Below are 22,473 nucleotides of genomic sequence, written 5' to 3' on the forward strand. Positions count from 1 at the left end.
TGATTGGGGAGCAGCTCTTGCTAGCCCTCGTTTTGCTACCACGTCCGTTAGATACCAGCAGATACAATACTTTATAATACACATAGTATACATGACACCCGCCCGATTAATGAGAATAGGGGGCAGGTCGGACTCGAAATTTCCTAAATGTAACTCATCTGAGGGGAACTTTTGGCATTTAATATGGTCATGTCCTCTGGTGAATTCCTTTTGGCAGGGGGTACTCCGTGTTATTATTTCTACGGGTATACCTCAAGATATCCTTACCCCTACGACATGCATTTTGGCTGTGATTGATGCATAACAATCGATAAACATGCCATACGATACACTACTAATCTCTGTACGCTTGCCAAAGTATGTATAGCAAGGGAATGGATGGCGACTTCTGGGCCAAACCTGGGAACATGGCTATCCTTGGTTGGGGCGGTTGGTGCACATGAAAAGTATGTTTATACTGCCAGAAATGCAGTGCGGAAATATTATGCTACTTGGGAAAGATAGCTCGATTCCCCACATAGCTGTTCAAGGATGACTGTGCCTAACCTGTCCAGTGCTTAACTCCAGGGAGTTATGTTACTATAATACGCGTATACTGTTGTGTGAAAAGGTATTTATGTATATGTCAAAGTATATATTTGCTGTCTGTAAGTCATGTGAAGGAAGGAATATAATTAATTTGTAATTTAAATGCTGAGAAGTGAGACCACACACGTTTTTTTTTTTTTGTATTTAATAGTTTTTATTGTATTATTTACAATGTTTTTTACAATGTAAATTTATTATGTACTTAAAAATCAATAAAAAATAATTGGATTAAAAAAAAAAAACACCTGATATTGTGGGTAGACACTATACACTTTATTTTAAAAACCTGCCAATTTTCAGCTTCATGGATCGATACTTTGCATATGTCCACCCACAAGGATGATGGGGTAAACATGAAAAATGGTGGGAAATATATTGTGATTGTCCACGCACTGGGCCTCATTTAGAGATGTACACAAACCCGATGGTTTGCGTACATCTAACGATGTTGGGTCATCTGCGCAGTACCCATTCTACGCATATACAAAGCCTCGTCTTCTGTGAGTGCCAAGGTCAGAGTCCGCGTCTTCCTACACAGACTTCCTTGCCCCGGCACCTCGGGGTTACTCAGATGGCCAATTGTGTCGCAGAAGGTCCGATGCTGCGTGTATGTTCAATGCTGCAAGGCGTTCAGAGAGGAAAAGACGCCTCATGCTACATTAGCCTATATTAGCATTGCTGCTGCATCTTTGCGATGCTAACGGCGTCCATCTCTAAATCAGGCCTACGGTATGTTATCTGGACCTTTCTACATCAGGGTCCATAGGGTATCCACAGGATACCTTGGGGTATAGGTGATGGCGTCAGGCATCGGGCACCATCGAGTTAAGTTTTCAGCCTCCCAGGATGCACTAGAGTCCCCCTCCTATACCCCGCCCCCGAGCCAAGGCATCTCAGTTTCGTTGGTGCCCGGCTTGGGAGTCGGAGCACATGTTTAGAGTGGGGCTAAGAATAGCCCCTGAAGTTTCTTCAAGGCAGCTGTGGCTGCACATCTGGGAGTACAGCATGGACAGTCACTGCTGACGTCCATGCCGTCTCCCCTACACCCCGCCGGTACCAGAACGCCGGTACTGATCCGGGGATGCTGGTAAGTATCTGGGGTCACGGCTAGCGGTGATCCCAGATGCTTCGGACCATGGCCGGATTCAAGGGGAGCAGGTAAGCAGCAGGGGTCCCGCGGTGGGTCCCTGCTGAGCACATGGTCCACAGTCCCCAGGCAGGGGGCTCCCTGAGGACTGGCTGCAGCGTGGAGCCAGGTACTAACCTGCGCTTCCACTACCCCCCTGGGATAGCGGGCCGCAGCTGAGTGGCAAGCGCTGCGGCGTCCCAGGGGTTAATTGCATGCCAGGGGAGCGCGCCTTCCCTGTATACAGCCGGCGCCTCCCCCGCTGCACACAGCCCTCTCTGCGCTGCTGATTGGTCCTGTGGCAGTGCTCCTCCCCCAGGCCGGCCTCCTCTCTGCTCCTCAGTGGCCATCTTTGTATGGTGAACACTGCTGGAGCTGCTGATCTGATCGGTGGCATCGCTGTCTGGGTCCTCCGGCATACCTCTCCTCCGTTGACTACAGGTCTGTGTATGCAGCGCTGTGTCCTACCAGACTCTGTGTAGTTGAAAAACGGCGCTGATAGTGCAGGGATTGATTTCTTCTGCATTGTATGTGACTTCTGCTGGCGTCTGCTGCCTGTACTTTCACTTTCTACTGTCAGCCATTTTACTGTCCTCGCTCTTACTTACTCTGCTAAAGTCCTTGCGGTGCGGTGAGTGCAGGGTGGTTCTCCCACTATACTAACGAGTATCAGTGAGAGGGGTCACATACTTACCATGATGTCTGAGAGTGAATTTCCTCTCCAGCTTTTGTGTACTAAGTGCAATGTACCAATAGCGGAGGGGGAGGGTAACGCGGAGTGGCTATGTCGGCAGTGTTATTTATTGGCGCGGCCAGTTACTGTCACGGCTCCGGTACAGGAACCTCCCTGGGCTTGTTGCGCTAAGGCACTTACAACCCTAGTGGGCCAGTTAGCTCCGCCACCTGCGTTTTCCCAGATGGGATTGTCCCAGCAGTCAATGGTGTCGTCACCCATGCAGGGGTTCCCGAGACAACTGATGGTACCCCACAGTCTCCCTATTTCCCCTCCCCAGGTTTCACAGGAGCCTGCGTGGGTTAATTCACTGACAAATTCGGTACAGCATTTGTCGGACGTGTTACAAGGGGAGTCTGTGTTGCGGCCACATAAGCAGCCGGTGGCGTCTCTGTCTGCTCCTTATGAGGATGACGACGTGACGTCCGATGATGGGGAGATTCTGGATGTATCTGACCAAGAACCTCTCCGTACTAAAGAGTCGGACGCTAAGTCAAAGGTTTATATTCCTGGCCTTATTCGGGCAGTCCGCACGGCTTTAGTTATTGAGGATGACAATCCTCCGGTGTCCAAGTCCAAATATGCCTTTTTCAGGGATATTAAGGGTGACGCCACAGTGTTTCCTCTTTTGGGTCAGTTAGTAGACCATTTAGAGGAGGCGTGGAAACACCCCGGTAAACGGTATCAGCCTCAGAGGCACTTAGCCGTGGCTTATCCGTTTGCGGACAATTATTTTTCTAAGTGGGAATCCCCTCCACAGGTGGATTCTCATGTGACACGCCTAGTCCGCAGTGCCACCTTGCCCATGCCTTCCATGTCCTCCTTGAAGAATGCTACGGACCGCAAGGTGGAAATCTGCCTAAAGTCCATTTATTCCCTCGCGGGGGGGGGGCATCCAGACCGGCTATGGCCGTATGTTGGTTAGCCTGAGCAACGGAGTGCTGGGCTGATAGTTTGGAGGCGTCTTTGGACTCAGACTGTTCAGCTGAATAGGCCAAGTGGGTGGGCAATCTCCGGAATTCGGCCACTTACATCAATGAAGCGGCCTTGGATATCAGTATCCTCACCTCTAGGATTTCTTCGGCAGCTGTTGCTGCTCGTCGCACCTTATGGTTGCGATCTTGGAAAGCGGACGCTGATTCCAAAAAGGGATTAGAAGCTTTGCCTTTTAATGGAGAAGTCCTATTTGGTCCGGATCTGGACAAAATTGTAGCTACGCTGGCAGCAGCCAAATCTGCATGTCTCCCGTCTGCTGCGGTCCCTTCAAGTTCTGGCACGTCATCCTTTCGGCCTTACAGGGCCCAGGGTAGGCCTAAAGCATAGTCTTTTCCCCGTCAGGCTGGGCCCAAGAAATCGGCCAAGCCCAGGAAACAGGCCTGGAGTACCAGACGTCCGGCCACTAAGTCAGATGACAAACCTGCGGCCTGACGGTCCGGGCCTCCCTTTGGGGGATCCCAAAGTGGGAGGCTGCCTGCTTCAGTTCGCCCAGTGTTGGTCGATAACCACGACAGACAATTGGGTTCACGAGGTGGTTTCTCACGGGTATGCCCTTTCCTTTCGGCACAGGCCCCCATCCTGTGTCTTCACCACAGGCCTTCCATTAGACCAGAACAAAGCCTTGGAACTGCGGAAGGTTTTGCACACTATGCTCCAGACTGGAGTTATAGTGCCTGTTCCCAGAGGGGCCAGGGTTTCTATTCCAATCTATTTTTGGTGCAGAAACCCAATGGGTCGTACCGTCCTATACTCAACCTCAAGGCCCTCAACAATTCCTTGAGGGTGCCTCTGTTTCGGATGGAGGCCCTACGGTCCATCATTCAGGCGCTGGAACCTGGGGATTACATGGTGTCATTGGACATCCAGGACGCTTACCTGCATGTCCCTATTCTTTTACGCTATCAGCAGTTCCTCAGGTTTGCAATCTGCAACGATCATTTCCAGTTCCGGGCGCTACCTTTTGGCCTGGCGACAGCACCACGAGTGTTCACCAAGGTCATGGCGGCTCACCTGCGGATGCAGGGAGTCCGCATGTTACCGTATCTGGACGACCTTCTGTTGGTGGCAGGGTCTCCAGAGCTCCTTCTACGCCATTTGGACCTGACGATTGCAGTGCTGCAACGTCACGGCTGGTTGATAAACTGGCAAAAGTCCACCCTGATCCCGTCTCAGAGGATTGTGCACCTCGGGGCCTTGTTGGACTCCAGGCAGCAGCGGATCTGTGAGACGGTGGATAAGATCTCTGCTTTGGAGTTGAGGGTGCGCAGTTGTCTACAGTGTCGCAGAGTGTCTCTGCACTCGGCGATGAGGTTGCTGGGCTCCATGGTGTCAGTATTCGACATGGTGGAATATGCCCAGTTTCACTCCAGACCTCTGCAGCAATTGATCCTGTCCAAATGGAATGGACGGCCTCAGAGTCTAAACTCCCAGACGATGGTGCTCACTCCGAAGGTTCGCCTGTCTCTAGCCTGGTGGTTGCAGACGACCCACCTCAACAGGGGTCGCCCATTTTGGGTGGCGAACTGGGTCCTGTTAACAACGGATGCCAGTCTTCGGGGCTGGGGAGCTGTCACGGGTCCACACTTGTTCCAGGGCAGGTGGACTCCGGCAGAAAAGGAGCTTCCAATAAACATCTTGGAACTCCGCGCGGTTTTCAATGCTCTCCAGCAGGCACATTGGGTTCTCCAAGGTCACCCCGTGCAGGTCCAGTCGGACAACGCCACCACCGTGGCCTACATAAATCGACACAGAGGAACCCGAAGTCGGGCGGCACTCGCAGAGGTGTCCCGCATCCTGGTCTGGGCGGGGTGCAATCTCCCGGCTATATCAGCAGTATTCATCCCGGGAGTCCTCAACTGGGAAGCGGATTTTCTCAGTTGGCAGGACGTACATCCGGGAGAATGGTCTTTGCACCAGGATGTCTTTCAACTTCTGGTGGACAGGTGCGGTCTTCCAGAGAAAGACCTCATGGCGTCACGGCACAACAACAAGTTGCCGGTGTACGGGTCTCGAACAAGAGATGAAAAGGCCTCTCTGGTGGATGCTCTGTCCGTCCAGTGGACGTTCCAGTTTGCCTATCTCTTTCCTCCGTTTTCCCTTCTTCCGCGGGTAATCCGGAAATTCAAACAGAAAGGGGGTACACTACTGTTGATAGCTCCCTAGTGGCCCAGACAGCACTGGTTCTTGGACCTCCAGAGTCTGTCCGTGGACATTCCTCTGCGGTTGCCGCTGCGACCGGACCTGGTATCCCAGGGTCCTTGTCTTCACCCGGACCTGGCTCAGCTGTCTTTGACGGCGTGGCTGTTGAGACGGCCATGTTAAGGTCCAGGGGGTTTTCCAGCTCTGTGGTGCAAACCATGCTAAGAGCTCGGAAGCCATCCTCTGCAAGGATATACCATCGTGTGTGGCATACGTTCTTCCAGTGGTGTAGACCGAGAGGTTATGCCCCTCGGGAGTTCCGTCTGTCTAGAGTGTTGGCTTTCCTACAGGCGGGGCTAGACCATGGGCTTTGCCTTGCTTCCCTGAAAGTGCAGGTGTCTGCCCTGTCAGTCTGATTCCATTGTAGGATTGCTGCGCTCCCTGATGTGCGCACCTTTATGCAAGGTGTTCTTCACATTCAGCCACCTTTTGTTCCACCGGTGGCTCCTTGGGATTTGACTGTGGTCCTGAGAGCTCTCCAAGCACCGCCATTTGAACCGCTGGGCTCAGTGGACCTTAAATGGCTTACAGCTGAAACAATATTCCTTCTGGCCATTGCTTCGGCCAGATGTGTTTCTGACTTAGGGGCTCTCTCCTGTAGACCCCCTTTTCTAATTTTTCATAGGAACAGGGCGGTGCTGCGCACTCGTCCTGGTTTCCTTCCCAAAGTTGTTTCAAGTTTCCACATCAACGAGGAAATCGTTGTGCCGGCTTTTAACTCACCTGATCTTTCAGTGGGTGAGGCCACTTTGGACGTTGTGCGGGCCTTAAGGATTTATGTTGACCGCACTTCTTCGTTTAGGAAGTCAGACGCCTTGTTTGTCCTCTATGGCTTCCGTAAAAAGGGTTGGCCTGCTTCAAAGCAAACTTTGGCAGGTTGGATTTGTATGGCTATTTCAGAAGCTTATCTTCATGAAGGCCTTCCGGTTCCTTCCTCTGTGAGGGCACATTCCACTAGGTCTGTGGGTCCTTCGTGGGCAGCTCGACGTGGTGCATCCGCAGTCCAGATCTGCAAGGCTACCACGTGGTCCTCTGTCCATAGCTTTGTGAGGTATTACGCTTTTGACACCTTTGCCTCTGAGGATGCTTCCTTAGGGCGGCGGATTCTCCTTTCAGCACAGGATACTGCTTTGGGACATCCCCAAGGTATCCTGTGAATACCCTATGGACCCTGATGTAGAAAATATGAGATATGGTAAGAACTTACCTTTGTTATCTCTATTTCTACGAAGTCCATAGGGTTCCACAGGACTCCCGCCCTGTCGCACCTGTGCTGCAGATGGGCTTTACTCTGGTCACCGTTTTTTTCCCGTCTCCCTCTGGTGAGAATGTGATTCTTGTGTGTGTCCAGATCTTTCTTCTCTCACTTCCTTCTCCTCCGGCCTATTTCTTGGTACGTAACTGAGATGCCTTTGTTCCGGGCGGGGTATAGGAGGGGGACCCTAGTGCATCCTGGGAGGCTGAAAACTTAACTCTATGGTGCCCGATGCCTGACGTCATCACCTATACCACAAGGTATCCTGTGGAACCCTGTGGACTTCGTAGAAATAGAGATAACAAAGGTAAGTTCTTACCATATCTCATATTTTTGGCCTCTATATTCTGGCCAGTCTGACCAATTCGATAATTGAAGCTGAGCATTTTTGGACAGTTTTATAGACGTTTGGCCAAAACGCTCATGTCTGTACACTACACCAATAAACAGCCGGATGACCAGATATTTGTATAATGTGTACCTAACTTAACACAATACGTTGTCCACCACTAGTGTGTTTGTCTGTGTAGATAACCACTCCCTCATTGGCCACTTTATTAGGTACACCTGCTTGTTAATGCTTATCAGCCAATCGTGGCAGCAACTCTGCACAAAAATTTTACAGACCTTATCAAGAGGTTCAGTTGTTATACTGGCTAAACCTCAGAATGGTAAAGAAATGTGTCTTTGAATGTGGTCCTTTGAGTATCTGAAATGGCTGCTCCCCTGGTATTTTTTTTTTTTTTTTTAGCATAATAGTCTCTACTGTAGTGTTCATTCTAGGTCCGGCGCCGGGCTGGGGGCGTGGTGGCGTATCCAGCATTTACGGACATTTATTTGTTCACCGATGGTGAGCGCTGTACCACGATTCCACCCCTCCCCCTGTTGGGAACTGCGGCCCGCAGGTTGTTTTAGCAGGGTGCTGCCATAAGGGCAGGGCGCATTCTGCCCTCTGAAATAGGCATGGCGCTCCGCTAAAACAGCCTTGCTGGAACGATGTACTGTTTACAGAGAATGGTGCCCAAGACAAAAAGCCATTTTTTTTGGAGATAACACGGAGATGGTTGTAATGCAAATGATCATGTGTTACTACTTTGGTACATTTTTGCATGATTAATTAAAAAAAATTACAAATCAGCCTTTGACACCTTTTTAAGAATCTAAAATACTTTGCTTAAGATCACAGACAGCCTTCTATACTGTTATCCAATGTTATTCGTCACTGGGGAGGTCATGTTATTAGTCACTGGGGAGGTCATGTTATTAGTCACTGGGGAGGTCAGGGTGATTTCCACACTTGTTGCTCTTCCCTCAGATCATGCTCTGTAGCATTACTATGCGGATGCTGCAACAGGTCGTGGGAGCGCGTCTGCTGCAAATCACCTGTGAAGTGCGCGTACCAGTGATAAAATATCAGCTTAACATGGTTAATCGGCTCCTTAAAATGAACTGAACTTAATTTATATTCCACAGCCTTCCTGAGTATTGCTGCTGACCCTATGCAACACTGTATTCCCACAAACTACCCATCTTCTACTGACTAATTTCCAGCAGGGTAACGCACCACCTAAAGCATAGTAAATCTTAATTACCCGATAATTGGTTCCCGACAGGGGTCGGGTAAGTACCCTTCTCCCCCTAACCCTCCCTTCTTGTACCCTAACCCTCCCCACCCTGCACCCAACCCTCCCCGTTAGTGCCTACTCCCCCAGTGGTGCCTGACCCTAACCCTCCCCCCTAGTGGTGCCTATCCCTAACCTCCCCCACAAAACCTAACGCTAACCCCGCTATGCTACCTAACCCTGCAGCTAACACTGACGGCGCCCCAGCTTATCTTCATTCGGGCTACCGTCGTCCTGGATTCTGGTGTCAAGATAGGCATCGAAATACAGTCGCCTACCTTAATCCTAAATCCCTTGTCAAGATTGAGACTACATTCCGTACCCACCCTTAGGATGTGCTGTAAAGGCAGATCTGCAGTGTGAATGTGCCGCTGACTGTGTGATGCAATTGTGTCACCATGGACCAGACTCTCTAAGGAATATTTCTAGCACCACATTGAGGGCCTGATTAAGAGCTGAACGCTCTGACCGGAGCGCTCGCTCTGAATCAGGGCCCTCCTCCATGAAAATGGAGCGGCCTCCTGGCCGCTCGCATAGCTGTGGATGAACAACCACAGCATATGCGAGCGGCCAAAAAGATGGTCGCGATGGTCTTGACCATCGCGACCATCGGACTTGCGACGGCGACCCTGCGGTAGGGTCTCCCTGCCACAAGCCCTGGAGTGATTTTGGCTCTATCAGAGCCAAAATCACTCCCACTGACATTACTAGTGATGTCAGTGGGACCGGCTTCAGACGGTAGGCGTTCCCATGGGGACGCCTCCGTCTGGCAGACACGCCCACCAAAGGGGGCGTGCTGTCAATCAACATCGACAGCACGCCCCCTTTGGTGCGAGACCCGGAGCGATGGAAAGCCCGTCGCTCCCCGGGTCTCGGGCATGCGCACGACGGAGCTCCCTCCGTCGTGCGCATGCGCAGTGGGGAACATCGACCCGCTTGCGAGCATACTGCTGCTCGCGAGCGGGTCTGAATGACCCCCTGAGTCCATGCCACAAAGAATTCAGTGTCTTCTTGGGACAAAAGGGGGTCCTACCCAATGCTTGTAAGGTGTACCTAATAAAGTGACCACTAAGATCATATCTGTGTAAATATAACAACTTTTTGTGGTGTACGACAGTGAAGTTGAAGTAGGCAGGTCTCTTTAGTTGGTGCCTGTTTTGTCTTGCTCCTCAAGTTAATGCACAGATTTTGTTCTCCTATCCTGTGGCTCAGGGAATAGTATCTGCAAGAAAATCTAGTGCTGTTGTGCCATCTAGTGGAGAAAGAAAAAGCAGCATCGGTAATAAGGTATTTTTAGATCCTTAATGATAACCTTGTTTGTCAGTGTTCGCGGAGGTCACACACAGTTCCCTTCCGCTAACTTGGCTTCTATCTCTAGGAAACTTGCCAAGTGGAAATAATACTACTTAGCATTGCTGTCATCACCTAGCAAGACTTGTGATTTGTGCAATGTGTTCTACAAGTGACCCCCTGGTAATGCAGTGACCAAGATGGGAATATATATAAATCGGACATGCATGTAGTTGCATGCACAACAATTTGCCCCACCTAATGGTTATATATACGGTTAGGTCTAGACTATACAGGGCTGATGGCCCTGTGACGTCACACCCACGTGACACGGAATGAAAGGGGGAGGGGCGGGGATGCTAACGGGGGACCAAAAGTGTCCCCTCGCGGGCTCGCTACGCTCGCCACGCTTCGGGCTCGCCACAGATATTTATTCCCCCTCTATGCCCTAGTGGATGGTTACGCAGGAGCGGTCCAGCCTCCTGCAGTGGTCATGTGGTGTCTACGTCACAGAGGTCCTTTCTCCAACTTGGAAATAGCAGCAACCTTATATATACCGGCCTGTTGGATGTCTGCACTAGCCTCTGGGAGATAAACTGCTCCTTTCTGACCTTTGTGCTGGCTCAGATGTAGTGAGTGTAGCAGTGACAACGTGGAATAATTACATCAAATAATGGTACTTTTTGTTTTATTAGACCTTTGCAACCAGGTGTCCAAAAACATTTTTTTTTCCTTTAAACAAATACTAAAAGTCTGGAAACACATTGAATAAGCTAGATCTTAATTGTTTGTGTTTTTATTTTCAGTCTTATCCTACTATACAAAAACATCTTACAGTTGAAGAACTGTTTGGAACCTCACTTCAAAAAGAACAACCAGTGCCTGTGTGCCCTAATGCCGCCATGAACAGGTCCTGCCTACCAGATGTAGGAGAACACAATGCCTTCCGGCAGCCAGCGGTGGTGAAGGCCGAGCCTAGAAGCTTTAACTGCAGTGCTAGTGATTTCAGTCACCCTACATGTCATGCTCCAGGAATAGCTTCTCACGTGTCAGTGTCACTAGTGGACTCTCAGAAAGTTGCTCAGTTTCCTGTACGCATGAGCCCCAGTCTCTGTTCGTCGTCTGAAGTCCTGAGCATATCCATCCCGCATAGTTCCAGCCTGATGCACATCAGACAGATGTCCCCACATATGAGTCAGGCTATTTCTGACAGCACTCCACAAAATCCGCCCTTGCTTCCATCGTTGGCCACCATCCGTAGCGGTAGCTTTTCTAGCACTTCTCATCCAAATGTGGATCTTCTACAGAAGCTGAAACTGAACCCTCAGAGTAAAGCACTACAGACTCAGGCCATCAGCAAAACCACAATAGCACCAAAGTTCTCCACGACAGCCAGCCAGCTAGCAACACCCGAAAGTTTCAAGGAGAATTCCCTGAAAGCGTTACCATCCGGAACACTAGTGATGGCCCCTCTGCAGGTATGCTATCACATTCTAATGCGTTATAAACTCTCTTACCAACAATGGATTACATGACCTATACTAAGATTTTACAACCTTTCACCTTTGCTCAGCAGCAAGTTACCATGTTAATAGGATGTGCTTCTCTAACAGAGCAGACACGTGGTATCTGACAGATATTCTGACTTGCACAGTTTGGATTGGTTGATTAATACACTGGGGCAGGGCCAGTGATGTCACAAGAGTGAAACGTGATAAGGTGCCAGCCAATCGGCTCCTAGCTGCCATCTCACAGGCTGTGTTTGAAAAATGACAGTTGGGAGCTGATTGGCTGGCACCTTATCACTTTTCACTCTGTCTCCTAACACTGCTTAGTAAATAGACCCCTTAGTCTCCTTTTGACCTGAATCCTATCCCATAAATTGTAGCTGTAATAAAGGTAGTGGAGGGATAGAGCACTGGCTAATACTATATTTTATTAGCAGAGCTGCATTGGGGGATATCATGTTATCACTCAACAACCTATTTTACCTCTTTAGTACACATCAGAAGATTTAAATTTTTGGTTTTGTTAATCTAAGGAGTTGTCCATTAAAGTAAAAAAAAAAAAAACTATCCACTTTTGACTCCACCCACCTTCAAAAACAAAAATCCCATGTTTACTTCCCTAATTATCAGTTTGCAGGGTTACTGAGCTAACATGTCTCGCCCTGTGTTTTCCTGCCCTCTAGCCTGTTTTATGCACTGTAAAATTCCATACTTTTATCCCATTGTTCTAAATACTTAACAGTACTGCTACAGGAATACCTGTGCTTTCACACACAGCAGAGGTTCCCAAACTCCGCCATTACAGTCCAGGTTTTAAGGATATCCATGCTTGTGTCCAGATGGTTAAATAAAAGTGACACTGGTACCAATTAAGTCACCTGTGCTGAAGCATGGATAGCCTTAAAATGTGGACTGTAGAGGCAGAGTTTGGGAACCTCTGACATACAGGTTACACAGGCAGCGTCCGTTCCCGGTGACCGGTAAAGAAATTGTAATGAAAATGTGGAAGGTTCAACTCCTGTAAAAGGGACATGTATAAATATTGTTTGTGCATGGACTATATCGATATACAGTATAATTATATATTCAATATATGTACATGACATAACTCACCCAATTGTGGATCCTATACTGTTGAATTTAGCATCAGGCACAAAATTTAAATAAAAATAGAAAGTTCCTACAAGGGCAGTAATATAATATATGTGTGTGTGTGTGTGTCCTTTTCAAGTAATTGTCCTGTCCCCAATTTTGCTATATTCATTTTGCTATAATATAGCACGTATCATTAGGCAGTGGCTTTATATGGATGTCTATAAACTGATTTCTAAAACACACAGGGGTCTATTTACTAACCAGTGTTAGGAGACAGATTGAAAAGTGATAAGGTGCCAGCCAATAAGCTCCTAACTGTCATCTCACAGGCTGTGGTTGAAAAATGATAGATAGGAGCTGATTGGCTGGCACCTAATCACCTTTCACTCCTAACACTGCTTAGTAAATAGACCCCACAGTGTGACTATATAAAGTTATCTTGGTGGTGTGGTTCTTACCTTATAAAAGTGTTATAATTCTGCACGCAGTTGTGTCCATGTGCCAGCTTGCATATCACCACCATATAATAATCTCTATGTAAACACCTTTTGTTTTCCTTCTCTTTATGTTTCTATAGGCTGCCCATGAAAAGAAAGAACCTGAAACATTTGCCCAACCCTTGAGTGTATCCAAGGTGGTAGCTGTAAGTAAATGTCTGTATATTGATAACAGGTTGTGGTTATGGGCAGCGCTGGCAGTAGACCTGTGCCACTGGCACCCTGCATGTTAGCTCGGTTATGAAATGGAGATAACACTTAGCCCGCTGGGACTAATCCTGTCTAGGAAATGATGTCTGCAGAACACAAATAGCAGCCGCCTGCAGGGACATTGCCGCGCTCTGTTCACGAATCGCTCGCTTCACCAAAATATCCTCATTATTGTCTATTGACAATGAGAGCTGTTTATTTCCATCCAGTTTGCACCATTGTCAGTCAATTTAGCTGTAGGTTGCTTCCAATTTATCAATTGTCAAAAGTAGCTGCCATTTTTTTGGTCGGCAATATATGTATATATTATTTAAAGGGGGCTTAACCACCTTATACCTCTTTTTTCAATCGTATTGATATGATCATGCTCTCCTCCAACATTTACAGCCAATAATGTCAGGCAACACTATCGGTTTGGCTTCCCGCCGTGCTTCCATCATATACTTTATATACGTTATGAGACAGACAGTTTGTGTTGCCATTTGTACACTGCACTACCCAGCTGAGTAGTCTGTGCCTTATCCAAGGGCAAAAATAAACTACCTGACTACATGATCTAAAAAGTAATTGGTGAAAACTCAGAAAGAGTCCAGAAAGGCGCAGTTGTCATAGGGAGAGTACAAAGAACTTAAAAATAAAGTGAATGTGCATCTTGCCCCCCCATGAATCAATAGAATATCCCCTATACACGCACAAAACAGCTTGATATTAACACAATCTAAAACAGTTTTTTCCCTATTTATAACAATTTGTCAGTCTCGGGATAGACGTATGACTATTTTTGTACTGTGGGGTTGAAGTGAGCTTAAAGTGGTAATGGCTTTATTCCTGAAATAAAAGGTTTAAGAAATTGTGTTTGTGCCACATCTGAATGTATTTCAACTGATGAAGATATTTCGTATTGGGGAAAACCTTTCAGCATTTGCCTAGAAAGGGTGCTGGTACTACATGGGTTACCCAGACAGGAAAACCATGTCCTATATAGGTGCAAGCAAAAAACAAGCAACATTTTCTATCTGTAGCAGCCTGTTATCTGTCTCTATGGTGTAGTCAGCCTGTTATCTGTCTCTATGGTGTAGTCAGCCTGTTATCTGTCTCTATGGTGTAGTCAGCCTGTTATCTGTCTCTATGGTGTGGTCAGCCTATCTGTCTCTATGGTGTAGTCAGCCTGTTATCTGTCTCTATGTTGTAGTCAGCCTGTGGGAAATGGTGATGGTAGGTTCACTAAATATAAATGTAAAATGAAATAGATGCTAGTCTTATAAGAAATTATATTGGTAGTTCTTGATCCAGATAAATAATGCCAAGTACATGGTTACAAAGGGTAGTTTATTATTATCCAGATTATTATTATCCCTCATGAGCTTATGTCTTGCTAGCCATTTAATTTTTCTTGCTATTTTCTGTATTGTCAAAGTTTCTAAATGGTTTAAACTTGATATAAGTATATACAGTCTTACACACCCTGCCCGAGGTTATCGTGCATCATTGCCAGGCTCGGCTTTCTGTATAATGAAGACCATTGGTCTATCTAGGAGACTTGCTGTAGGTGACTCTGTTCACCTGACTGTACTATGATTGCAGCCAGTGTACTGGGAAACTTGAGTCATGTGAATTGTAGCCACAGCTTTGTTGTTCTGTGTACTATACATTAAGATATTCCGTTACCATTGCACTTGTAGCGTATAGTAAATGATTAAACATGGGCCTAGCTAGTACTGAGGACCAGTGTAGCAAGCAGAGGTCGGCCCTGTCACTGGCACGCTGAGAGACAGACCTACCTCCTGAGTCTGACGTTCCCTTCCTCAGAGCCGCACTGGTCAGTGAAGGCACCCGTGTGGGGAAACGTTACCTCCTCTCACCTCGCACTCCTGTTTTATTCTCTTCTTTCCCAGTATTTCTACATTCTCCCTGCCGCTTCACCTTTACCAGAAATTGCTGTCAATTTTACTTTTCCGTCCCATTGAGTCGTTACCTCCATTGTCCGCATTAATAAGAATAATGGTTTATTGTGGGTGTGGTATAGAAAATCAACAGCGTCTAAAGCGACACTCATTAGATTGACAACAGATGGAAGACAGCCAATAGGTCGACAGGGACAAAATGTCGACGCCCATATGGACACAAATGGTCATCCACACATATGGTCGACACAAAGCCGGTCAACATGTGTGTTTGTTATATACTTTATAGCCTAATCTTCACCCCAACCTTCCAACAAGTCCCTAAACCTAACCGTAGCTTAATTCGAACTCTCCCCCCAGTGCCTAACCCTCCTTCAAGTGCCTAAACCTTACCCTAGACTGACACTACCCTCCCCCTAGTGCCTCTAACTGCCCCCTTCCACAGCCTAACCTTAACCCTCTGGCAAGTGCCTAACCTTTAAAAATTTTGAAAAAACATGTCGCCCATTTCTCCCTGTTGATCTTTTGTACCTGCCGACCTATTACCTCTTGACCATCTGGTGTCGACCTATTGAGTGTCTATCTAGACACTGTTGATCTTTAATCCAGATATTGTTTATTGTATATTTCACTTAAGAGGTCAATGTCAGTCTAGGGCCTCCTGCTCGCTGGCATCAGAATGCATATGTTTAGTGGTGTGCGTAAAGTAGTTCAAGGCTTGTAAACAGGGGTGACATGGTAGGGACACATTGTTTCCATTGTCACGTTCAGTAAAATTGCATTTCTTCTTCAGGGTCCATAGGGCTCCACAGGAAGACATTAGGGTGTAGCTTTTCAATCCTAGGATGCTCTGCTCCTTCCCCCTATACCCCGCCCACAGCCTGAGGGCACTTCAGTTTCGTTGGTGTCCGGCAAGGAGCTGGACCACCATTATAACAGGGGGCTGCATTATGCAGCCCAAGCTTTTATTTTTTTGTTGAATTAAATTTTTATTTCTACCAGAAGGGTGAGCAGCCCCAGAGTGTCCTCCTGACATCTGTGCTGCCACCCCATCACCCCTCTGCGGCATCGTGACACCAAGCCTCGCTAGGTACTCCCGGCGGGGACCTGAAGGGTACTAGCTAGCGGGCTCCCCGGAACCCAGGGGACAGGTAAGGCAGAACCCTGTTCGCGGGGACCCTCATATTAGTGCAGTCTTGCCTCCGGTCTCAGGAGACAGACCGGAGGGGCTGATGTGGACTCTGGCTCGCCCACTACCCCAGTAGCCACCGGGGCATTAACATACTGGCGCAGAGGCATTTTATTAAGGCCTGGGGGACCCGGTGGTTAACGTCAGACGGGATAAGGCACTCTCCCTGCAGCCCCTCCCCCAGCTCAGGGCGCCATAAAACTGTGGTCCTGGTGTTCCCTGGGCTGTTGCATACTACATGGTGACACATATGAGTATTATATTGGGTCATATATAGCGCGACTGCACACTACATTGTGCCATATTTCACATACTGCAGGGTATTCACTACACTGTATCATTACTATGGCTGGCAGAGGAAAGAATAGTAAACAGCCTCAGGATCCGGCCCCTATTCTGTTGTCCTGTAACTCCTGCTCAGCGGGCAGCCCCAGAGGACTTCATTCAGGATGGGCTTTGCACTAATTGTTACAAAGCCCCAGGTCCCTCTGCCCCAGTGTCTCTCCATCAGGACCCACCCTGGGCGGCTTTTTCACAGATGCTGGCAAAAATTGCGGAACACAGAGAGGTCCCCGTAGTGGCTCCCCTTGTGGGATGACCACAGCAGGTACTCCCTGCAAATCCTTTGCCTCCCCCATGGATAGACATGCAGTCTACTTCAGTACAGAGTTTGGCTACTACCTCTACAGCCTTGCAGCAAATGCTACAAAGGGAAAAGCCTTTACCTGCTAAACCCTCTAAACGTGCTCTGTTATCCTCCCAGTCCACTCAGTTATCTGATTCTGACATATATCATCTGGGGAGGCAGAAGACGCAGACCTCTCTCACTCTGACTCCGTCTCCAGAGAAGAGGAGCCACCCTCTAAACTATTTATACCTGCTCTTGTCAGAGCTGTAAAATCTATTTTACAAATAGTAGAGGATGAACCAGCTCCTAAGAAAAAGAATGCACTTTTTAAACGACAAAAGGTAGTTTTATCAGAGTTTCCTCAATCAGACCAGCTATCTGATCACATGAGTGAAGCATGGAATATGCCTGGTAAAAGGTTTAAAATTCCAAAATGGTTCAGTTCCTTTTACCCTCTTCCAGCTATTGATTGCACTAAATTGGAAGTTTCCCCGGCGTTGGATTCTCATGTAACTCTTTTGCTTAAAAATGACACATTACCCATTCATACTGTTTGTCACGCTTGGCGCTGGGGAAGTGGAAACTCTGGGTCCGGGTTGCGGGAGGAAACGAAGGCGAGGGGCCTGGATATATGTTCTCCTCATCCACAGCTCTCGAGTGTTGACGAGACCTGGGCAATGGTGCGGAGTCTAACCCACAGGATGGTGTTCGCCAGTGACCCCTCCAATCGGGATTTGGGCTTAGCTGCACCCTGTGAGCAGGTCGCGGTCCTTTGACCAGGTACCCGAGCTCAGTGGGAATTGGAGACACAAATAACCGTGGCCCTAATAAGAGATGCCTAAGATTTAAGGCACTGTGGAGTGATCCACAAACAACGTAAAGAAGTCTGGCAAATACTGTAGCACAAAGTTCACTAGTGACACGTTTAGCACACAGGCAGATGGTAATACACTGTTGCATGAAGTTCACTAGAGACACATTTAGCACACAAGCAGATGGTAATTCACTGTTGCACAAGGTTCACTAGAGACACGTTTAGCACACAGGCAGATGGTAACTCACTGTTGCACATGGATCACAGTAACGTCTTGGCACACAGGCAGAGATGGAACACACTGTAGAGAAAATAGAACGCCAGGAACCTGGACCGGAACTCAACTAGGGACTAGGAGACAACCGTTGTTCAGGCAGTTTGCAGAAAGGTGGATGCAGGCTATATACCCCACAGAACCCTTTGATAGGTGCACAGCGATCAGCTGACGCTCACCTATCCCAGGCCGGAAGTACAGTCACATGGGCCGACTGACATGGCGGCGCCCATGCCGGGAACCCCGATTCCAGACACCGGACCGCCCGCAGTCCCCTACACATGGGGAGAATGCTCAGCGTCCTCAGCCGCCGCGCCAGCTGCCCGACCGCCCGGGAGATCAAAGGAAGCCGGCAAGGAGGTAAGGCCGCGCTGATCCCCGGCAGAGCCCTAACACTGTTACCTCCTTGAAGGAGACTACAGATAGATGTATAGAAGCTTGTCATAAATCTATTTACTCTCTTACAGGAGCTATTACTCGTCCTGCTGGGGCTATGGTCTGAGTGTCGAAAACCATCGAGACTTGGGCAGAGGCCCTAGAAGAAACACTTCCCCCTGATGCTTCAAGAGAGCAACTCTCCTATGTATCTCACATTAGGGATGCAGCCTCCTACTTAGGTGAGGTAACTACGGGGATTAGGGATGCAGCCTCCTACTTAGGTGAGGATACGGCTCTCCTGGTCTCCAGGATATCTGCCACTTCGGTAGTGGCCTGCCATATCGTTTGGCTCCTGGAAAGCAGATTCAGTCTCAAAATGGCATCTGGAGTCTCTCCCTTATTTGGGAGACATCCTATTTGGTGCAGAGCTAGATAAAATTGTGGCTACTTTGGCAGCTTCCAAGACTGCGTTCTTGCCCTCTACCTATAATACAATACCTAGGATGTCATCCTTTCGTCCTTTCCACGGCAACAGACGCCAGCCAAGGCCTCCAAACCTAGGACCAAACAGGCCTGGGCTCCTAGACATCCACCTGCCAAGTCTGCGGACAAGCCTGCAGCCTAATGGGTTTGGCCTCTCCCTGGGGGCTCCCAGGGTGGGAGGCCGACCTTTTCAATTCGCCCAGGTTTGGCATCAAACCACGTCAGATACCTGGGTAAGAGAAGTGGTCTCCCACGGATACACCCTCTCCTTGCTGAGACGACCCCCCAACAGTACTATTGACAAGGACCTCCATCGAACTCAACCAAGGCCCTGCTACTCCATAAAACCATTCAGTCCTTACTGAACTCAGGAGTAATAATTCGGGTCCCCTCCTCACAACAGGGCAAGGGCTATTATTCTACTCTTTTCTTAGTTCAGAAGCCCAATGGGTCTCATCGGCCTTTCCTCAATCTCAAATCTCTGAACAAGTTTATCAGGGTACCCAAATTTCATATAGGAAACTCTCCATTCTATTTTCCTAACTATGGAGCCTGGAGATTTTAGGGTATCCTTGGACATTCAGGACGCTTATCTACATGTACCTCCTCCTTCTCATCAACAATATCTCCGGTTTGCTATACTACAGCAACATTACCAATTTCAGCCCCAAGATCATGGCAGTTATGACAGCCTCTCCTCGTCGTCAAGGGATCAGACTGCTCATATACTTGGACGATCTTTTGCTGTTGACAAGCTTCCCAGAGGCTCTTCAACGCCATCTGCAGGTAACCATTACCTTTCTACAAATGCACGGTTGGCTGTCCAACTGGAAAAAGTGTTCCCTGACCCCCTCTCAAAGGATGGTACATGTGAGAACCCTCCTGTACTCTCGAGTTCAGAGAATCTTCCTGACGACAGACAAGTTCTCAGCACTACAGTACAGACTACGCAGACTTCTTCACAATCGCAGAGTGTCGATTCACTCTGCAATGCAGGCCTTGGGATCAATAGTGTCCAGCTTCGACATTGTGGAGTTCACCCAGTTTCACTCCAGGCCCCTACAACACCTGATCCTCTGCAGGTGGAACGGGCTACCCCATCTGCTCAAATCCCAGAGGATGAGCCTCCCCCCAGAGGTTCGCCTGTCCCTAGCCTGGTGGCTACAGACTCCCCATTTGAACCAGGGTCATCCCTTTTGGATCCTGGACTGGACTCTTCCCACCATTGACACATGCATCCGAGGGTGGGGCGCAGTAACCGGCCAACACTCCTTCCAGGGCCGATGGTCCCCAGTCAAGGCATTGTTGCCAATCTACATTCTGGAACTTTAAGCCATCTACAGAGCTCTCACTCTGGCTCAGAATATTCTGAAAAACAGACCAGTACAAGTACAGTCTGACAACGCCATGGCTGTGGCCTACCTCAGTTATCAAGGGGGCACTTGAAGTCAATCAGAATTGACAGAAGTTTCCCGCATTTTCACATGGGCAGAACTCCATCTCCCAGCCATCTCCGCAGTGTTCATCCCGGGGATTCTCAATTGGGAAGCAGATTTTTTCACCCGTCACGAAATGCATGCAGGAGAATGGTCTCTTCATCCAGAAGTCTTTCTTTCAGCTTCTGGTGGACAAATGGGGTCTTCCAAAAGTGGATCTCATGGCCTCAAGACACAACAACAAACTTCCAGTTTATGTAGCAAGAACAAAGGACCCCAATGCAGCCTTCATTAGACGCCTTGTCGGTGACATGGACCTTCCATTTGGCATATCTCTTCCCTCCAATATCCCTGCTTCCTTGAGTGCTTTGTAAATTCAGACAGGAGGGGGGACACAGTCCTGTTAATAGCTCCGACTTGGCCCAGACGTCATTGGTACTCGGAACTTCTAAGACTCTCTATAGATGTTCCTCTTCAACTTCCTCTACGAGTAGACTAGTTGTCTCAATGTCCTTGTCTACATCCGGACCTAGCCTGTCTTTAACTGCTTGGCTCTTGATACATCCCTCCTAACAGCTAAGGGTTTCTCCAGCTCTGTGGTCCAGACCATGCTCAGACCACGTAAACCGGCCTCAGCCAGGATTTACCACAGAATTTGGCATTCATATTTCCAATGGTGTCCTCCACGAAACTATTACCCTCAAGTCTTTAAAGTTTCTCGAATTCTTGCCTTTCTTCAGGCTGGACTGCATCTAGGCCTCCACCTAACATCTCTCAAAGTGCAAGTTTCTGCTTTGTCTATCTGGTTTCAGCGCAAGATTGCTTCTATACCGGATGTCCACACCTTCATGCAAGGTGTTCTACAGATACAACCTCCCTTTGTCCCTCTTGTGGATCCATGGGATTTGTCAGTGGTGCTCAAAGCACTTCAGGAACCTCCATTTGAATCTCTGGAATCGGTGATTATCAAATGGCTCACTGCAAAGACTCTGCTTCTTCTGGCTATAGCATCTGCCTGTAGGGTATCAGATTTAGGGCTGTATCAGGATAGGGCTGTTCATCGAACAGGCCCAGGCTTCCTTCCCAAGGTGGTTTCTCGCTTCCACCTGAATGCGGAAATTGTGGTTCTGGCCTTTAATTCACCAGACCTCTCGGCCGGTGAGGCTACGTGGACCGTACTACTTCCGTCAGGAAATCGGACTCCCTCTTTGTCCTATATGGATTCCACAACAAGGCATGCCAACTAACAAACAAACTCTGGCCAGATGGATTCTCATGACGATTTCACAGGCTTACATGCAGACGGACCTTCCTGTGCCGTTTACAGTCTCAGCTCATTCTACTCGCTATGTGGGTCCCTCGTGGGCAGCCTGGCGTGGCGCCTCAGCTGAACAGCTATGCAAGGAGGCCACCTGGTCTTCTGTCCACACCTTTCTTAGGTTTTATGACTTTGATACATTTGCCTCGCTTCCTTCGGGCGTAGGGTTCTTTTATCAGCGCAGGAGTTTTCCACCCTTGAAACACTGCTTTGGGACATCCCCAATGTCTCCCCGTGGAGCCCTGTGGACCCTGAGAAAGAAAATGAGTTATGGTAAAACTCACCTTTGTTAACTCTCTTTGAAGTTAATAGGATCCTCAAGGCACCCATCCTGACGCACATGGTTTCTATGGGTTTCTTCTCTTGGTCACTTATTTCCTTCTCTGTGTGAGAGTGTGATTCTTCAATGTTCCAGTCTTCCTTCTCTCCTGTCCTGCTTCTGCCTTCTGGTTGTTAACAAAACTGAAGTGCCCTCAGGCTGTGGGCCGGGCATAGGGGGAAGGACCGGAGCATCCTGGGATTGAAAAGCTTTGCTGTTGGTGTCCGGTCCTCCAAGTCCCACCTACACCCCACTGTCTCCCTGTGGACCCTATGGACTTTGAAGAAAGAGTTAACAAAGGTAAGTTTTACCATAACTCAAATTTTTTTGGCACAGTTTTCATGACGCTATCTGCTACATTTTTATTTTTATCAGCGCAAGTCAATGGGGTGTCCTCCAATGACCTTCCTAAAAAACAACCTGCGTTAACTAGGGCATTGTTCAAGTGATGTCATTGCTGTTTGACTTTCCATTTTGCAAAAACCAGTGGGTATGTGCCCTAATGAGCCAGTATGAAAGGGATAAACCAGGCTGTTGAAACACATTCAATAGTGGGAATGAAACTGTTGTTCATAATGTATAACATCTCAGATATGTCGTTGAATTGGCCT

The 22,473-nt window shown here is 48.3% G+C and overlaps 1 protein-coding gene across 2 annotated transcripts in view; it reads left to right on the forward strand.

Annotated features, from left to right (window-relative positions):
• Nucleotides 1–22,473, forward strand: part of DCP1A (decapping mRNA 1A) — an 87,525-nt gene that overhangs the window by 59,334 nt on the left and 5,718 nt on the right. For both annotated transcript variants that reach the window (XM_088478681.1, XM_088478680.1), the window contains 2 exons: nucleotides 10,616–11,287; nucleotides 12,990–13,055. In XM_088478681.1, the coding sequence (XP_088334807.1) occupies nucleotides 10,616–11,287; nucleotides 12,990–13,055 (738 nt within the window). The remainder of the gene's footprint in view (nucleotides 1–10,615; nucleotides 11,288–12,989; nucleotides 13,056–22,473) is intronic.

Source organism: Taudactylus pleione, unplaced genomic scaffold, assembly GCF_031769625.1.
Source record: "Taudactylus pleione unplaced genomic scaffold, aTauple2 ptg000217l, whole genome shotgun sequence".
In the NCBI taxonomy this organism is placed as follows: domain Eukaryota; kingdom Metazoa; phylum Chordata; class Amphibia; order Anura; family Myobatrachidae; genus Taudactylus; species Taudactylus pleione.